The sequence below is a fragment of the Juglans microcarpa x Juglans regia genome, chromosome 5S (assembly GCF_004785595.1).
Source record: "Juglans microcarpa x Juglans regia isolate MS1-56 chromosome 5S, Jm3101_v1.0, whole genome shotgun sequence".
Taxonomy (NCBI): Eukaryota; Viridiplantae; Streptophyta; class Magnoliopsida; order Fagales; family Juglandaceae; genus Juglans; species Juglans microcarpa x Juglans regia.
Window position 1 is genome coordinate 30,242,277 of NC_054603.1, and position 19,387 is coordinate 30,261,663.

Genomic DNA, 19,387 nt, shown 5'->3' on the forward strand with positions numbered 1-19,387 from the left:
ACTCAGCCTCAAGCCTTTCGAGGACCAGCTCCATGTCCTTCTGGCCAACATGGATGCCAAATGGCAATGGCACAATCGAGTTCGACGAACTCGTCTAGGTGTCTTGCCCGATATTGAGCACCACATTCCCTATTTTGCTAATAACTAGCGTGCGACGTCGGCAAGTTTGAACAAAAAGAAGAAATTCACAAAAAGGAAAACACAACGAAATAGAAAATGGTGATCTTTAACTGTCATATTCACCTTCATCTCGTCCAACCCATCTAGGCACGTATTCTCGTCCGTTATTGCAACACTTACCCAAGTCTTTACACTATCTATTTGAAACTCTGCATTCGAACCCCCAAATTGGCCCATCACATTATGAGAATCTTGGAGCTCATATATTGAATCCTTCACATTATCAATGAAATCCTCAATGATTGCCGCTTCAGTACTCAACAATCCTGTTTGTTCATATATCTTTGATACTGTGGAGGATTTATTTTGCACAGCTTCTAGTGCAACTTTTAGGGCAGTGTTGCAAAGCTTTAGAGGATCTGTTTTGATTTCGGAGGCGTAGTAAGAAAGAAGCAAAAAAGGATTGGCTTTTTTGAGTTTCCAGCCGAGTGGCTTACAGATATGTTAACTCAACTTGCCACACGTTCTGCCTTTAGCGTAGCATTGCTCGAACTAGACACCATTGTTTACAGATCTGTTGCCGTCGCTGCTGTTGCTGGGTTTCATTACCTTCGTAGTGTATAGTCTTCTTATTGACGAGTTGGTGCTGGGAGTGGACAGGTCGAGGCTTGGGGATGCCTCACCTTCTCAGCTTTCTCCTTCAATCCCAGATTCCCAAGACCACTTCTCTCTTCCTCTCCCGTTTGTGACTATTTATGTTTTTGGAAGCATCAAAAGTAAAAGTAAAGCGTGTTTTCAAAGGTCGGATCATACATGTTTGACCCGATTTGCTTTTGTTCGGATCGGGTCGGTGTGATGTCTTAAGTAGAACCAAACGGGTCGGGTCGGGCACAAACCCGACTATAACAGACCAGGTTGCAGGCCTACTTTGGAGATGCCATCAGATTTTATTCAACTTACCTAACTAATAGGAACAAGATACCATTTGCACCATTTTCTCGGTGTGAATCATTATAAGCACTCCATACTTCTAAGTGCAGGTTTGATATCGAGTAAAGATATCAAGACCCAGTTTGGATAGTGAAAATATTTTATCTCATCTCATCTCATCTTATCATTACAATTTTTCTAACTTTCTACATAAATATAATAAATAATTCTATATTAATGTTACTATAAAAATTAAAAATTCATTTGATTTCATGGAATGCAATTTTGAAAAATAATAATCATATTGTACCATATTTGAAAAGGATATTCTATCATTCTCGAAATGTGAAATGAATTAGTCGAATGAAAAATTATTTATATAAACTTTTTTGAAATGTGATTTGATCAAATTATCCAAAAGTAATCGAAGGTGGAAGAAAACCGTTTGGTCTTCTAATCGAGTCAACGTTACATGCCAAGACGGCATTTGATGGAGATTCTATTCTTACATGCCTAGTTTACACAGCACAAGATATCGCCTATTACCATTGGTCTGTCCGGTGCAGAAGTCAAAGACGGAACGACAGAGAAGCGCACAGTGACAACTAAGCTCTATTAACCGTCGCTCCTCCCAACTACCTTTCCTGCGTAGAAGACGACGACCGACTGGTGAAATCTACAGCTTTCTTTCTTTCCCGCTATGTGTCTCTCTTGTTCCATGGATCTTGCTCTTCCGCGACGCCAAGGTTCCCTCCTTTACCATCAATCCCTAGGGTTAGGGTTAGGGTTAGATTTTCAATTTTCCTCCTCCAATCTCTTTTCTTCATCTGAATCTCTTACTCACGCTATCTTTCTTTCTATCTATCTCTAGAATGGCAGAACCAGATCAGGGGACAAGTACAGCTTCCTCTTCTTCTTCGGCGATTCGTAGGGAGTCTTCGAGCAATGCGGCGTCGTCCTCGAGCTCGTCGCAAGTTCGCGTAGCGGAAGATTACCGCGACCAGCATCAACTTCAATTTCGACACCCGGAGCTAGAGCCTCCACAAATTGGCATGTCTTACCGAGGGAACACTAACCCATTGGCTTTTGATGACGCATCTACGGTGATTGGGGACGACGCGTGGTCTTGCATCATCGTCCTCCTTACCTTCTGGTTCTTCGGTTAGTCTTTCTTCCTCTTGATAGTCGTCCCATTAATTTATACGTTATTTGAGTTTTGTACTCCAACGAGTCGTTACTTAGGTTTTGTCCTCCGTATTTGATATATTTAGATTGATTGTGATTCTTAAAGTGATAATCTGATCATGTTTTGAGTATTTCACACATTACATTTTAATGTTCTGGTTGTTAGCTAAATAATTTAGTGAAACCTCCGTGTTACAGTGTCAATGACTCTGATCCTGGGGTTTATGGGCCTGCCAATTTAAGCCTCGGGCCTAATTCTTCCTTGCTTCTGCAACCTAACCCATTTTTGTGCAATCTATAAAGGTAACTCGCCCCATTTTGTACTCTCTCAATTTATCTTTCTAATAGCTTTTCTAGGTGATGTGTGGTAATCTTGGTTGGTTTTGTAATAGGTGGAAGAATTAAATGAGTCAGCCGTTGGGCCAATGTTATATGGTTTTTATAAAACTCCACCGCTTGATTCTGTTACCACTTGGTCTGAAACTCGTAATGTCTCAATTCAAGTTGATTCTTACCAGGTAAGCGTGCTTTTTCAAAATGTTCATCACCATTATCACCTTCTTTTCCTTTCCTCACCAATACACAAACTTTGTAGTTTTGTCTTGAACCTCCATATATTCTTGTTGATCAGGTGGACTTAACTTTTTTCTGGTTGTTCAGGAGTGGGTATATTTCCTAAATGAGGGCTCTCAAATAAATATTTCTTATAGCGTGAACTCCCCGAGCTCCTCTGTTTTTCTCATTATTGCCGAAGGTAAAATATTCTTCTAATAAGTCTTCAAGTTTTTTTATTGGCCATCTGAGTACTTTCCATTGTTGGTTCAACTTTGTACTGCATGTATAAAATTCACTCATATTCTATGATAATGGAATATCTCTTTTCGCTTTGTTTTTACGAGCTTGAGTATGATTATGTTTGTGAATGGGGCCGTTAAAGGAAAAGTTGGTCAAAAACCTAGGAAAAACACCATGAGTGGCTGGGTACTGAGTTCTTGATGAGTTTGGTGTGAAAGATTGGATCTTGTACTAATTTTGATGACAAGATTTTAAGAACGATATAAAAATCCATTATAAGGTTTGACATCTAAACTCAAATCTTGATGAAAAGAGTTGAGAAGACGTGAAGAAAACCCACGTAAAGCTATGGGAGGGAGGAGAAGGGCCGGGATTTTGTGAAAATCTTTGAGTTTGGGGTGGCGTTATCAAGAGGAAATTGTGGCTGGGTTGAAATAATAGGGTCCTATTTATAAGAAAACTTTAGAAAATTTCTTGGGATATAACAAGGCTGACGAATATAGTGTTTCAACTCCTTATAGGAATAGGTTTCCACGATATAAATATTTCTAACCAATCCTAGTATCCCTATGACAAGCTGGTAGCTAATTAAGAAAGTGGAAAGTCCAAACTTTTGGGTTTTCTTGCTAGAAATAGGGACTCAGGCATCCTGGCCCTGTTTCCATACTAGGAGTACTCTCGGAGTCTCAGACTACTTGATACACGATTCTAGTAGGTGTGGTGGTGTATCGAGGATTAACTCCCTAGGGGTGGGGCCTTATGGACCATGCATTGGTGAGGTTTCACGTCATCAAAAAACAAAAAATGTGGCAGATCTGATCCAATTTATGTTTTCTTGGGTTCTTTTAGACTAATCCTAATAGAACTAGGTTTGGGTTTTGTTGACCCTTAATTTTTGGCTCCAAGTAACTTTTTAACACTTCTTTAAAGCCATAAAAATAGACCTACAAAAGTTTTTTTTTTTCCATAAATAAGATTTTATTGATCATAAGAATAGGCAAAGCCCAAGTACACAGGTCATATACAAGAGCAACGCCTAGGGACCTACAAAAGGTTAAAAAAATACAGAATAATAATATTCCTAAACTACCCCTTGGTAAAGTCTTGTGGGTACCAATGGCCACAAGAGGAGCTGCTTTTTAGATGAAAGCGGTGGACTACACCTTCTTAACTTCCTTCACTGTGGCTTGCACATCTGCCCTTTTTAGCTCTAATACCTTTGCCTTATCATCATATGGCCAAAAAAATTCTTTCAAAAACCATAATTCATTCTTCATATTTACTTTCTTCCCCTTTGGTTTCATTACTTTTCACCATGGCATAAACTTTTCATATCACATAGAATAAGCATACACATGAAGCATTTGCAAACGTCATATTTAAAAAATACCTTATAGTAGGCACATAAAAAGAGGCTTACAAGAAAGACAAAAAATATAGCATATGACTTTTTTACAGGTAAAAGTAAAATTGTATTGATATAAGAAACTTACCCCAAGTACATTGGTAGTATACAATGAACATGCCTAGTTACAACTAAGCACTAGTGAGTGATACAAGCAAATCATGAAGGTTGTCCATATTACAAATAATGGCCAAAGCCCAGGAGAGTAAGGTATTGTAAAAAAATCGCTTCAGCTCATCCACATAATGCTCCATGTCTTCAAAGCACCTCTCGTTTCTCTCCAGCCACAAGCACCACAAAATATAGCATATAACTTGAAGATTCTTTGAGAATATTTTTTTTTTTTTGATAAGTTAGAACTTTATTAAACATAATGAAATAGGCGAAGCCCGAGTACACAGGAAGTATACACAAGAAACACCTAGTTACATTCTAGAGCTTAGAGAAACGACGACAAGAACTCATTTACAGCACCCCCCCCCCCCCCCCCCCCCCCCCCCCCCGAGTACAATAGCAGAAAACCAGCAAAGTAGTGCGCTTATAAAAAACTTCCATAATGCATCACTATTGCGTTCCCGATCATTAAAGCACCTCTCATTTCTCTCCAACCAAATACACCACATAATACACAAGGGTATCATTTTCCATGCAGCTGCCACTTGGGAACAAGTATGCATTTGAAAATTAAGAGCATGATCATTTTACTTACCGTTCTTCCTTAAGTTGCATAATCAACTCTTCCTTAGCAACCTAAAGAAATCATTCTTAGTTATCACTATCTGTTCTTTCAATTATACAAACCCTTCACACTAATACTCGAGCCCTTCTATACATGCTCTTGTTTACAAAGTCAGATATATTCCCTTACCTTAACATGGATGGTTTTTTTTAAATAGTAACACCATTTGTCAGTGACGGCGTTACACACCTAAGGTGACTTAGTTCTCGTTAAGTATGAAATATAGCTGTTTGGTCTCCTTAGTGCGTCAAACTTAACTCCACCTAGTCCTAACCCTCCTATGGTTGTCAAGTCTTCGAAGGGGTCACTTTGGTTACTGATTTATGCCTAAAGACTTGCTGTCATCCTCTTTAAATTCAGCCCCCTTATTTGAATGGTGCAAGTTGTGTGTGTAGGAAATTTCCAGCATGCATGCACGAACTTGGGAAGGCCTTTTAATGCAGTGATCTGTATGCATCATTCCTAGGGTAAGGTTACTTTAAATCCTATTGATTAGGTCTGCTGTGGGCTCCAATGGTGATCTTAGGGACTCAAAAAGTTGCTAAAAGTGTTAGCGTGTGTGTACTGTTGTTCTAGCACTGAGTCAGTGGGATTTATAATGCTGTAGCTTTTCCTTTTTTCAGCCTCTTGAGTCTTGACAGAAAAATAAAAGTACTTGATGCAAAAATTTCCAGTATGTACATGTTGAGGTTTGAGGTGCTTAATGGCTGCTTAATCTTGGGTTTTCTTGCCACTTTATGGTCCCTCGGTCTGGTCTGGTTTTGGGCCGAGAGGTAAATTTAAAAGACTCATAGTTTCTGTTATGGTGTTGTGTGCTTGCTATTTTACAGCAATTTCTCAGCTGATTTTGCTTCGCTGTAAATGCTATGATTGTCCAACACATATGTGATTTGAGTCATTGAAGAGACAACTCATTTAGGGTTATTTCTTTGGTTCTCAAGTCTCAAATCAATTCCTTAGGAAAGCTAAACAGAAGCATCTTGTGATGGCCTCTGAAACTCCCTTATTACTTTAGCATGCATAACAAGACCTCATTGGCACCAATAATACACAAATTTATGGAAACACATAAGAAAAGGGTGGGGGGTCTTCAATCGACACTTTAGACTTTAGGTGGGTGCAGGAACTAGGATTAGATTCTGGAGAGATGTTTGGTGTGGTAATAGTGCCCTACAAGAGTTATTTCCTTCACTTTTCCAGATTGCAAGTGCCAAAGATGGTAGGGCGGAAGTTATGGGGGTCTCGAGAGGGCAGATTCACTGGAGTTTTAACTTTAGTAGGGTGGCACAAGATTGGGAAATGAGCAGTTTTGTAGATTTTTATAGCCTAATATGCTCCATACGACCGAACATACAGCATGAAGTTGGTATGTGGTGGATACCTACAAGGAAAGGCGTCTTTTCTGTTTGCTCATTTTATAAAGCTCTCACACAAGAGCCTGACACTCAGTTTCCTTGGAGAAGGCTCTGGAGGCACAAGGCACCCCTTAAAGCCTCATTTTTTGTGTGGACAGCTTCATTAGGAAAGATTCTCACCCCCGACAACCTGAGGAAAAGGAGGGTAATTATAGCATATTGGCGTTGAATGTGTAGAAGAGGGGGTGAGCGGTGGATCATCTTCTTCTACATTGTGAGATAGCAAGGGAACTCTGGAATGCAATGTTTAGTAGATTGGATCTAGTGTAGGTTATGCTGGAGACCGTGATGGCAGTGATGGCAGTGATGGCGTGTTGGACAAATATAGGAGGCATGCAACAAATCAAAGCGGTTTAGAAGATGATCCCTATATGCATCATGTGGTGCTTGTGGCAGGAGCGAAACGAGCGGACGTTCAAGGACAAGGAGAGATCGATGGAAGAGCTAAAAGTTTTATTTTTTAGAACTCTTTGTACTTGGGCTATTGCTGTGGACTTTAATGGCTTGGACTTACATGATTTCCTTGCTTCTAATGCGCCTACTTAGCTAGGGCATAAGAGCCATTAATGTATAATGTGATCATTCCGTTAGTCCGTTAGACAACTTCTAAGACTAAAATACAAGGGAAAGCATTTTGTCCTCACTTTGAAAAGCATGCATAGTAGGTTAACAATTTAAAATTCTTTATATCTAACTCATAGTCCACCATACATTCATTGTATAATAATAGTCGCGGCACTTAAACACCATAGAAAGTCTAAAAAAGTCCTTACGTATTATGGGTTTTAAGCCATGCACTAAGGGATGAGTGAGGAGGCAGAATCTTTCCACTTAATTTCTGTGCACAAGAACCGAGTTCTTGCACTTTCTTGTGGTTGATTTAGGTTCCCAAAATGGAAATTCGAAAACCTGCCATCCAACAGATTTTGGAAACTCCCCAGGTCCTATTTCCAGTGATAAAACACGGAATACCTTCCTTATTTAAGCAAAGTCTGAGAGCTTAGGATTGCTTGCAGTCCTGTAAATATGTAAAAATTCTGACATTTTGATTGGCGGGAATCATTCCATAAATGTGTCAAATATTCTAAATTAACTTGGGCACCAAGCTGGCACCACAAAATGCCCAGTGGGCTGGACAGCAAGCCCACTAGCCCAATACACTAATATGGATAATTAAAAGCCCAAACATCTATAAAATCAAACAATAGCAATATACAAAAATTAATTTTTTTTTATAAGTTGCAATATAAAAAAATTTAATCATAGAAATTTAATCAAAATTCAATTAATCTGGCCCATGGGCCATAATTGAAGGTCAGCCCAAACTTTGAATCCAATGCTTGGGGGTGACATTGGCTGTGCATAAATCTTGACTATCGGCAGTTTTAGGGATTGCTATTAAGCGTCCAAAACGTATTTTAAAACATTGAAAGGCCTAGAAATAAGTGGCTGCAGCCAGATTGGTATCCAAGCTCTTCTAGGGCTTTTACTCTTTCCTTATTAGCTTGTAACTCTCCTCCTAAATTTGCTCTACTATCTGTTCCTTATCTGGCAGCTTTTCTATTTCTTTAAAAACAATTTCCTTCTATTTTCTTTCCACAAACAGTGTACTAATTAAAACAATCTATCGTGCAACTCAAAATATATATCTCCAGACATAAAATTTAGAAAAAAATGACTCACTAATAATAGCTTGCAATCAGAAATTAGTTTCCTAAAAGGGAAACCTTAGGTTTTGGGTATGAAAAACTTCTTTTCTCACTTTTTATTAAAACTTCTGTGTGCATAATGTGAAATCTACCTGTGGTTTTTCTCAGTTTTCTGTACACTGATTGCAATTATGCATTTGCTTCTCCATTTATTCTGAAGCCGGCACATTGCAGGGAATGAAGGCCTTGCTCAATGGCTTGAGGACCCTACATATCCTAATACCACCTTATCATGGAACCTCATACATGGTGAGATGGAAGTTGGAAAGTATGCATGTTCTGTCCTTTTTTTTTAAAAACTTGTACTGATGTTGAGAACTTCTGCTTCACCAGGAAATGGTATGATTACACAGGAAATATTCAAGCCTTCTAGTTATTATGTTGCACTGGGCAACTTAAACACAGAGAAAGTGGAGGTAATTTTACAAAAATGCATATTGTTTGGCTATAATTTAAGGAAAAATCTATTTATCATCCTTTTTATCATCATCCTCTCAACATCCCTTGATGTGGTATTAAATGATAGGCCCACAAGTGAAACATAATAAATGGTTTCCAATCATTTAATACCACATCATATATGATGAGATGATGATGGTAAAAGGCATGATGAGTAGCATTTAAAGGTTCGATAAGTTCATGGACTCCAAATTGATCTATCGTAGAACCATATATGATAATAAGTCTACTATTATATTTTTCGATTGGTTGGTTCTGTCATTATGATATGTTCTGCTCAATTGAGCGAGCTTAAATAGTAATACATAAATCATTTCGAGGGAGAACCATTTTGAACCAAGCAAGGTCATTGCAACATCCAAGGGATATGATATATATTTTAGACAATTAGTAGAAAAGATTGCTTTTAAATCATGGTAAATGCCATAGAATTGGTGTGAGATGGTCGCTATCCTTCCAATTATTTTTTATCAATCTACAAGAATGTCTGATTCCATAGTCTATGCTTGATAATCAAACCAATTTTCTGTATGAATGTTTTGAGCATGGAGTTTCCCTTTTTCTCATTTGATTTTTTTATATAGACGAACCCACGATTAAAGCTCATTGACTAATATGCTGTAATTTATATGATTTATTCAATTCTCTAATGATATTAGACAATGGAATATCACCTTTATCTGATCTGCAGACGATTGGGATTTGGAGTCCTTTTTGTCAATCTTTAATATCTTGTACGCTATCAAGACGGGAAGTTTTGGCTAGGATAAGATAAGGTGGATTCCATCCAAAACGAAGAGGTTTGACTTCAGCCCTTTTTTATCATGCATTACGGCCCTCAACGTTTTTTCCTTGTAAAGGAGTTTGGAGGAATAAAGCCCCTTTGTTGGTGACGTTCTTTAGGTATACAGCTGCATTGGGAAGGATCCTTATGATGGACAATTTGAGAATGAGAGTATTAGTAATGGATTAGTAATGGATTGGTGCTGCATGTGCAAGATGAGCGAGGAAACAGTTGATCTCTTATTGCTGCACTGTGAAGTAGAAGTAGAGTTTGGGCCTTGGTGTTTAATATTTTTTACGTTTCTTGGGTGATACCCCAAAGGGTTGCGAGTAACTGGCTGTTTGGAGAAGTGAGGCTGTGGGTCATTGCAGTGTGGAAGCTTGGAGGCTTGTTCCTTCACGTCCAATGTGGTGCTTATGGATGGATCAAAATGTGCGAACTTTTGCGATTGTGAGAAGACAGTTGAGGAGCTTAATTCCTTAGTGATATTTCAGCACATAGTAGCTCTGGCTCCCCTAGTTTTTGTTTTCCTCTTTTCTAAACTGGTGCTTTCTATCTTATACACCATGTGTACTTGGGTTGCGCCCCTTTGTGCTCTTGATGAAATTCAAATCACATGTAAAAGAAAAAAATCTCTCTAACTCCCTCTCTCTGTGGATACCCTTTATATATTTAGCAACTTAATAGAAACTGTAATTTGTAATTTGTTTGAGAGGTCATAAAAAGGTGATGACTTATCAAGCTCATAAATTTATGTCTAGTACTTCATAGTGTATGGTTACCAGATATTGCATATATATTTTACTGGAGCTAGATTGATGTAGGGCTTGTATAAAAAAGTTTGATTTATATTGATATGATAGGGTGGATGTCTTTTAATTGACTCCGTTTGCCCCAAACCTCCTATATTTAAGGCTCCCTAACAAACTCATGAGCATGGTATAAGTTTGTTGTTGCCCACTTACTGCTCTGTATGAAATTTTGAGTACACACTTCATAACTTCTGCATTTAGGTTGATTGGTAAGCTTTTGGTTAGTTGGTGTTTGCTCACCCAACTAGCAAACTATTCTATGATACTCTTTGTAGTTTGCTGTCATAAGATAAACTAATTGATAGGTGGGAATCACAGGATTCCTGTAATCTTGGAGCTGCTAATTTGGTAATTTCGGGATAGTGCAGGAGAAATAAAGAATGCAAGGGGAGCAATGTTATATCTATTTTTTTTCATAGGTGCAAGGGGGGGGGGGGGGGGGGGGGGGGGGGGGGGGGGGGGAATTTCAATGGAGCTTAAGCTCTTGAATGAGGGTTAGGATAGTTACAAGGCTACTACATTATTTCATTCAATTTCAATGATAATATATTCCTCAATAAAATGTGACTAATCTTTTTTGATTCCTGTTAGCTTTGATTTTATAATATTAAGCAGTTGTGATGTTTCTTCCTTGTTACCGGTTATGCTTATAAGTTAGACTGTCTCTACACCAAGCAGGTGCTGTTAAACCTCAGAGTAGAGGCTTATTTGTACAACACTACAGAGTCTTATTACAAGTGTTCTTTCACTGGTGGTTTGTGTGATTTGGGCATTTTATTTCCCAATGGAAATGCCGCTGTCTTAACCTCTCCTAGTACAGAACAGGTAAGACTGCAGTTTAATTGGTGATTACCTTCATTCTTAAATGCCTTTTTATCATTCGCTCATTTGCAAAATAGAACATGGATAGACAAAAAGAACTGTTAACATATGAAATGACACTTTATATATCAGTCTGGATGGTTTGTACCAGTGACAATCTCATGTCGTTCATTGAATCACATAATCTATTCTAAAAAAAATCATTGAATCACTTTGTATCCGAACATTGTACCTCAATGGGGACACCTTCTCACACTTCCTACTGGAGCAAGCAATTTTTGAATCCAATATTATCTACTCCAAGTGTACATTTGTTCAGAACATTCTTTGGTTGCTTTAGGGAAAAACCAGTGATGAGTGGCAAGTCAAATTGTCATATGGACCAAGATGGGCCACGTATATTGTTGGCATAGGTATGCTTTCGTATTCCTTTCCTAAGGGTATCTTTATGTATACATGTTGCACCTAAGTATTTCCGCTTTGTTACTTATAAAAAAAAAGTATTGCCGCTTGTAGGTGTAATGTCCATGCTCATGTTCTTGGCCTTCAACTTCTTGAACAAGTTCCAATTTACCCATGAACGTAGAAGAGATGTTCAATATGGGGAAGTGGGATCTGAAAGAGCCCCTCTGCTTTCATACAAAGATGATGATCTCTCAAGTTGGGGTTCTTCGTATGATTCTCTGTCACATGATGAGGATGATATCGAGGACTTTCTTGCATTGGGTGCCCCTGGGAAGTCACTAGGAGATGGTGAAAACCGTAACAATACCCGACGTCTTTGTGCAATCTGCTTTGATGCTCCTAGGGACTGTTTTTTCCTTCCATGCGGGCATTGCGTGGCTTGTTTTGCATGTGGAACTAGGTAACTACTATCAATTATTTCTCTACTTTTTTTGTTTTTTCTGATTGGTGAAAATTTGGAACTAGAACCTACTCCAACCTCGTCCTGCGTTTACCATGTGGTCCAAAGTCCAAAAGAAAAGTAACAACATTGTTGTTGTTCCTAGCCTGCTGCACATAGGCTTGCAAAGTAAAGATGATAGTAGGATGTGCCTGTATGTTTTGCCTATCATGGAAAACCCTGCCGGGACCTAGTTTGGGATCTAAGTTAACAATTACAACTGTGCATGATGCTTGCAAAGATTGCTGCATATTTATCCAAAGATGGCTACATTAGAAATATACTGTTGATGGGCCTATTTCTTGGGCTCTTTGCATTCTTAGGGGATAGTTGCAAAATGAAGCAAGTCAGGCATTAGATACTTATCGAGGAAATTCAAGGTCATTATGTTACAATGATGATGTAGATTGAATATCACTTACTCACAATTTAAGTTGCAATTACATTTGTGCTGATGTATACAACCCTGAAGCTTCTTGAAGCCCTCATTTGATAAGAATAAATGCTGAGTTGAAATCATGGCCCCCTTTTTTCAATTGGTAAAACATGAATCTTAACATAATTTATATTCTATTGTCATCTGGTTGGACTCCCCCCCCCCCCCCCCCCCCCCCTCTCTCCTAAATTTGGCCTAATTTTCATAAATAAAATCTTGATTTACCAATAAAAAAAAAAAATTCTAGAATTTCTCAGAACAAAAAAACATGTACATTAGATTTTGCAACTAGCACTTGAACGTCGTTTATGATTTCCAAATTGTAGAGGGTGTGTGAATATAACCTGTCAGAATGTTTTATTTTAAGCATTTTATTTCTCATAAGCTAGCTTAAACATGATGAAAGTTTGGCTTCTTCCAAGTTGCAAGTCTATTTGTTACAATCTGATTGTACAGATATTACTCTGTGGAACTTGTCCTGAAACAGTATGAGGGGAATGGAGATTCGATTTTTATGATATTGTTCACTCTAATCCTTGCAGGATAGCAGAGGCAGCTGGCACTTGCCCAGTCTGCCATAGGAACATGAAGAAAGTGAGAATGATTTTTACAGTTTAAGCGACCTAGCTTCTTGTCAGACAGGCAAAGCCTAGGGGAATAATCTGCAACATGGATTCATTTTCTACGCCATTGTTTTTGTGCTGATCAATGGCATTTAGTAAGTATATTGTAGCTGTCGGCATCAGGTAGTTTTCGAAGGTGGATTGACCATGTTCTGCGTTTTTTTATTAGTGGACCTTCCACAATGCAAAACGAAATCTTGGTATAGGAAATGCCATAATGCACATTGCACATGGAAATGTTTTTATTTTCCCTGTAGAGATTTATTTATTTATTTTTTGTTTGTGGCATACTGGAACTTTGTAACTGCCATAATGAATGGACCGAAAATTGAAATCACAGCAACAAAACCAATGAAAAATTCTCTATTGGCCTGCTGAAGCATGCACATTTTATCAGATGCCGCCAGCCTACAGGATACAAGGCGTTTAGAGTCCTTGTCAGCTGCAGCCTTTCTCACAGTTGACAATCAGCATTCAAGCTAATGAAATTAGTGCTATAATCATCTCTAGTTTGAGCAAGTTATGCCTAGTCATGTTTGGCTTGGTTTATCGAAATCAAGCTCGAGCTCGATTTCAAAGTTGCCTCTTTGACTTTTTGAGCTGCTCATTCTCGACTCAAGTGTTATATGAATGTGTGTGTGTGCATATATATATATATATATATATATATGTTTTGTATGTATTGATAATAACTGTTGTATATATGTGTATCTGCATTCTTTTATTTTCATGTATAACAAATAATCTATATACAGTGTCATGTATTTTTGTATATTATTAATATGTGATAATATATATGAATGAGTTAATTAGTCAAGTTGAGCTTGAAATAAGCATGTTCATGAACATTAATCGAGTTGAGTGGGTTTTGAACATGTCTATATCATTTGTAGATGGGATTTGGATTCTTTGGTGCAATTTGAAGAAAGGCATAATTTGTGAGATTCATAACCCTTAATATTGTTAATGAAGGCCTTAGTATGGCTATCATGGACATTGTTTCTCTCCCCTTTCCAAATTGCTCACTACAATTTGAGCGGTGATTTACAAGGATACTGTGTAGGACGGATCTTGGAAAAATGAAAAAAAAAAATAATAATAATAATCCCTCGATTTCTGAAAATTGTATTTTACTCTTTTTGAGTCTTTTTTTTTTCCTTTATTTTCTATTGAATAATGCTTACTTCCACTGATGGTGGTCACCGAGAGTGGTCACCAATTTTTTTTTTTTAAAGGTTAATGAATTATTTTTAAATGAGTTTGTGTTTTTTTTTTTTAAATTTTTAAGGAGATTTAAAAAATATTAGAAAAAACTAAAATAAAAAAATTACATTGGCCACTCTCGATAGATGCAGCATCACTCTTTTCCATTTGAACTCTTCAGGAACAAAAGAGAGAGAGATGTCGAGTGCTTGGGGCGAAAATAAAAGCAGATCCAAGACTCGAAGCCCAATTTGTAACAAATATGGTAGTGAGGGGCCCAGCCCATTCTCAGTTTGGTGGGATAACTCCTCACTCGCATATAGTACCTTTGCGGAAGCTAACTCCGGCGGCCGTGGGCGAGTTCTCCATGAAGACAAAGCCAAAGAAACCCACGCTAAGCTGAAGACAAAGAATCCGAACCAGATAGCTGGGATTAAGAAATCAGATACGGAAGAAGAAGAACAAAAAGAAAGGCATGGGCGTGGATTACTACAAGATTCTCCTGGTAGACCGGAACGCCAAGGACGATGACCTGAAAAAAGCGTATCGGAAGCTAGCCATGAAGTGGCACCCCGATAAGAACCCCACCAACAAGAAAGAAGCCGAAGCCAAATTTAAACAAATCTCCGAGGCTTACGATGTAAACCCACCAAAATTCGTTTTTTCTCACTCTTAATTATTTGTGAAAAAGGAGAAAGAATCTGATGATTGGTGTATGTATATGTGAATAGGTTTTGAGTGATCCGCAAAAGCGAGCAGTGTATGATCAGTACGGAGAGGAGGGGTTGAAGGGGCAGGTTCCACCGCCTGGTGCCGGTGGGTTTCCGGGTGGGACTGATGGCGGACCGACATCGTTCCGGTTCTCCACGAGAAGTCCCGACGATATCTTCTCTGAGCTTTTCGGGTTTTCGAGTTTCGGAGGAATGGGCGACTTCGGTAGTGGGTCCCGCGCCGGCGGGTCAGGGTTTTCGAGGAGTATGTTCGGGGACGATATATTCACTTCGCTTAGAGGTGGAGGCGGGGAGGCCTCAGGGAACGTGCCCAGGAAAGCCGCTGCGATAGAGCGCACGCTGCCGTGTAGTTTGGAGGATATGTACAAAGGGACTACGAAGAAGATGAAGATTTCGAGGGACGTTATCGATTCAAGTGGGTAAGTTTTGGGATCCTATAATCATTTTTTATAGGGTGTGGTTTGGATTTGTTGTTGTACTGGTAGTTATGTTGTCTCACATTCATACAGGTAATAATGTAGATTTAGAGGTGGTATAGATTCTAGATCTATATATAGTCGTTCTTTTGCAAGTCCATAATTATCTAAACCAAATAATAGTGTTGTTTATGAGTGATAGATTTTAGTAGAGGTTAACTTTTCAAGAAAAAAAGATTTTAAGAGTGGTTATGATTTTTTTAGGTATACTATGTTATTCTTTAATGAGTATTTTGTATAACAAGTCTTGTCTTTTTTCACCCTCAAGACAATATTGAGAGCGGAGATACGTGGTTATGTAATGGTGTCTCTTAGAATCAATACGCTTGGTGTTTCTTTTCTATAATTCAGAACTTTTTGATAAGTATATATAATTCAGAACTTGATCTTTGCTACGCGTTGCTCTTGTACAAGTCCCATATACTTGGGATTTTGTCTATTCTTTTGATCAATACAATAAAATCTTGTTTACCGATCATTTAAAAAAATCAGAACTTGATCTGAACATGTTTGAGTTGAGTAGCAATGATTCGAACCACTTGTGTTATTTTGGAAACCCAAGGATTCAATCATATGGATGGGAAACAGTATTCCTCCATTATGTTGTTGCTATTAAATACTGGAAACCCAAGGATTCAATCATATGGATGGGAAACAGTATTTGTCCGTTATGTTGTTGCTATTAAATACCACTAGTATTGGCTTTAGGTCCTCTAAATCATTCCTGTTGGAGGTCCGGACCTTTTTGGTCCCTGATCCTTTGATGAAAGGATTCATTCTGTTCACTAAAGATAGAATTATCAACTAAATAAGACAATGGGAGTGGACTTCCTAAGTGATGTTGGATGCCAAGTACATAGATATGCTGTTTCTCCTGTTTAACTCCTTTGGAGTTTTTTCTGCAACTTGTTATGGTTTTGGTTCATAATGCAGTTTGCAATAAAATGCTTTAAGTTCTTTTGGTCTGGATCTTCATCATTTTGGTACAGGTATGCATATCTACGTGATTTATGACATATGTATAGTAGTTTACAATGCATGTTTAATTAATTGGTTTCTCGTGTGAGAGCAATGTAATTGTGTCATGGTACAAAAGGCATGTGCATGCATGACATGTAGATTATGATACAGTAATTCTTTGTGCCATAATTGACAAAATTCAGGGTATTGTAATTCTATTCCAATTGTGGAAGATATATGCCCAATAGGCATCTGGTAAGATATATGTGCTGGCAGTCAGGAGGGGTAATGATGCCATAATCTAATGCATGTCAAATGTTCCTTTATCTGCTGGTGAACAGAAAGATACATGGTTAGATATACAAGTGAATTGTAATGATATGCTTTTTACTACCATCTGCTGCCTTATGTATTCTATATGGAAGATTTCAATACTTGAGGTATTGTTTAGGTTGCTGCACCTTGGAAACCAATTTTTCTTTTTAATCAAGATGTTGCCTTCTTTAGAACTTTCTAAGATGTTACTTATAAAAAAAAAAAAAAATATGAGATGGGACGGCATGAAGAAGTCTGCTTGGCTGCATATTTTCTATTTCCTCTTTTGGCACTTTCAGGTCAATAATCGTTCCAAAACTACTGGCACTTTAGATACTTGATAGGTTTAGGAAAGAGCTCCTGTTGTAATGGTGTTTTCAGGATTTGGTTTTTGTCAATCCATGATTATGAGTCTTTATTTCGTCAACTGAGTGAGAGAATGGAGGGGGTCTGATACTTTGTCTGGCATTAACAAACTTACAATATATGTGTGCAGCAGAATGAAATTTTCCACCTTTTGTTTTTAATGTTTTTTAGGAATCAGTCATTCGACTGTTTTTCCATTTCTTGAAAATCTCACTTATTCATGGTTATGAATCTATTGACCTACAGGAGTATAAAATGAAATAGTATGATAGACTGGTTTTGTTTATTTTATCTTGTTGTACAGGCGACCCGCCACAGTTGAGGAAATTCTTACCATTGACATCAAGCCAGGTTGGAAGAAGGGCACAAAAATCACCTTTCCAGAGAAGGGACATGAACAGCGAGGTGTCATACCTGCAGACCTCATCTTTATTATTGACGAGAAGCCTCATAGTGTCTTCAAGAGGGATGGCAATGATCTAATTGTCACCCAGAAGATATCGCTTGTGGAGGCTTTGACGGGTTATACAGCACAGCTAACAACCCTTGATGGTCGAAATCTGACAGTTTCCATCAACTCCATCATTAGTCCCACTTATGAAGAAGTTGTTAAAGGAGAGGGGATGCCAATCCCCAAGGATCCATCCAGAAAAGGGAACTTGAGAATCAAATTCAACATCAAGTTCCCTAGCAGGCTTACATCAGAGCAGAAATCGGGTATCAAGCGATTGTTAACGTCGTCGTAAGGACTGGTAGTGATTCACCCTACAAATCTTCCGACCTCCTGTAAACTTTCATTTATTTTCTCTGCTAGTTTATATGCTGGAGAGAAATTTCATGCTCTGCTGAGTTGAGGATTTCATAGAAAAATTTTATATTGTTCATCTTTTTCTCATTTCCCGTGTCCGCTCTCTTTGGTTTTTTAAATCGCTGTACACCACATCAGTGAAGAATAAAATAATTAAATTGCTTGAGCTTGCTAACGATTTTGAGTGAGATGGAAGCTTGCACCTAGCTTGATGCCGAATTGGTGACTGGGTAAAATGCAACAGGACCAGTCTTTGTATTATTATGAAATGCTGCTTTTTAGGCGAAGTTTATACCAGCTACTAGCTTGGCACATATTTAAATTTGGGTGACATAAATTGTGCAATGTCGTTAGTAGTGGAATGACATTCTTGGGGTCTTTATGGAGATTTTAAAACTGCTACTTCCTGGTTTGTGCCTGCAGAATTCAAAATATGAGGGTGTCTTCTGGTTAGGCTGGCTATTTGGACTTGACTTGATTATTCATTGTAATAAGTGCAGGATCTCGATTGCTTTACTGAATACCGTTTCGGTTCATGCATTAAAACGAGAAATTTCAATATCGATAACGTTTCGAAATAATTTATATATGAATAAATTATATATATATATTATATTTTAAAATAATAATTTATATATAAATATATATAATTTATAAATAGTCTGATCTGAATTGATGGGTTAAAAAATGAGCCCGTAGTTTGAAAATATGAAAAGAAAAAAGAAAAAAATAAAGGTCAAAATTTGTATATCGGCTGAAATTCGATATATCGGCCAATATCGATTGATTCGGTCGAATTCTGACCAGTACGAAACAACATACTTCTCTGTATCGGCTACCTGATCGGTATGTCATATTTCGACTGTACTTGCTGATAAGAAACGAAATTCAAAACATTGTTATAGCTACTTTATTAAGAGGTCCGATTGGATTCAGAATTGATCTCAATTCATTTATTCTCATTTTATTATTATAATAAATATAATAAATCATTTTTTTAAATTTAAAAATAATAATAATATTCAAAAATAATATTCAAACAATATTTTATATAATTTTTATCTCAAGTCATTACCTAAACTTCTAAATTGTTTTCTTCGAATCAAATACAATCCGACCACTTCGAACCTTTAGGGGAGTGGGAGAGAGAGCAACTCTAGCTCGACTGAGAGCAGCTGATCTAGTTCGACTCCGATCAAGTAGCAATGGTTTTGTAAGCTTCTACTCATATGCTTTCATGGTCAAGAAATGGACATCTGGCGTTCATTTGTGAAAGAGCCTTCTTACTTATTAAGTTAGCGTGAAGAACACACTCTACATAGGAATAGTTCAAAGACAAGATAACTTTAGACAATTGGATCTTTAAGACTTCGTTTGGAACTATAACTCA

General features: G+C 37.8%; 2 protein-coding genes across 2 annotated transcripts; both read left to right on the forward strand.

Annotated features, from left to right (window-relative positions):
• The first annotated feature begins 1,641 nt into the window (after positions 1-1,641).
• Positions 1,642-13,517, forward strand: LOC121267921 (E3 ubiquitin-protein ligase APD2-like). Its single transcript, XM_041172023.1, is given in 13 exon segments — positions 1,642-1,796; positions 1,922-2,211; positions 2,434-2,448; positions 2,451-2,516; positions 2,519-2,538; positions 2,628-2,753; positions 2,896-2,989; positions 8,473-8,547; positions 8,632-8,714; positions 11,032-11,178; positions 11,516-11,588; positions 11,692-12,040; positions 13,058-13,517. Coding segments are annotated over 12 exon segments (1,413 nt in total). The 5' UTR covers positions 1,642-1,796; position 1,922; the 3' UTR covers positions 13,134-13,517.
• A 1,020-nt stretch (positions 13,518-14,537) lies between these two features.
• LOC121267884 (dnaJ homolog subfamily B member 1-like) lies at positions 14,538-18,157 on the forward strand. Its single transcript, XM_041171986.1, has 3 exons — positions 14,538-14,981; positions 15,073-15,491; positions 17,494-18,157. The coding sequence occupies exons 1-3, from the start codon at positions 14,817-14,819 to the stop codon at positions 17,933-17,935; spliced, it is 1,026 nt and encodes a 341-aa protein (XP_041027920.1). The 5' UTR covers positions 14,538-14,816; the 3' UTR covers positions 17,936-18,157.
• The last annotated feature ends 1,230 nt before the right edge of the window (positions 18,158-19,387 follow it).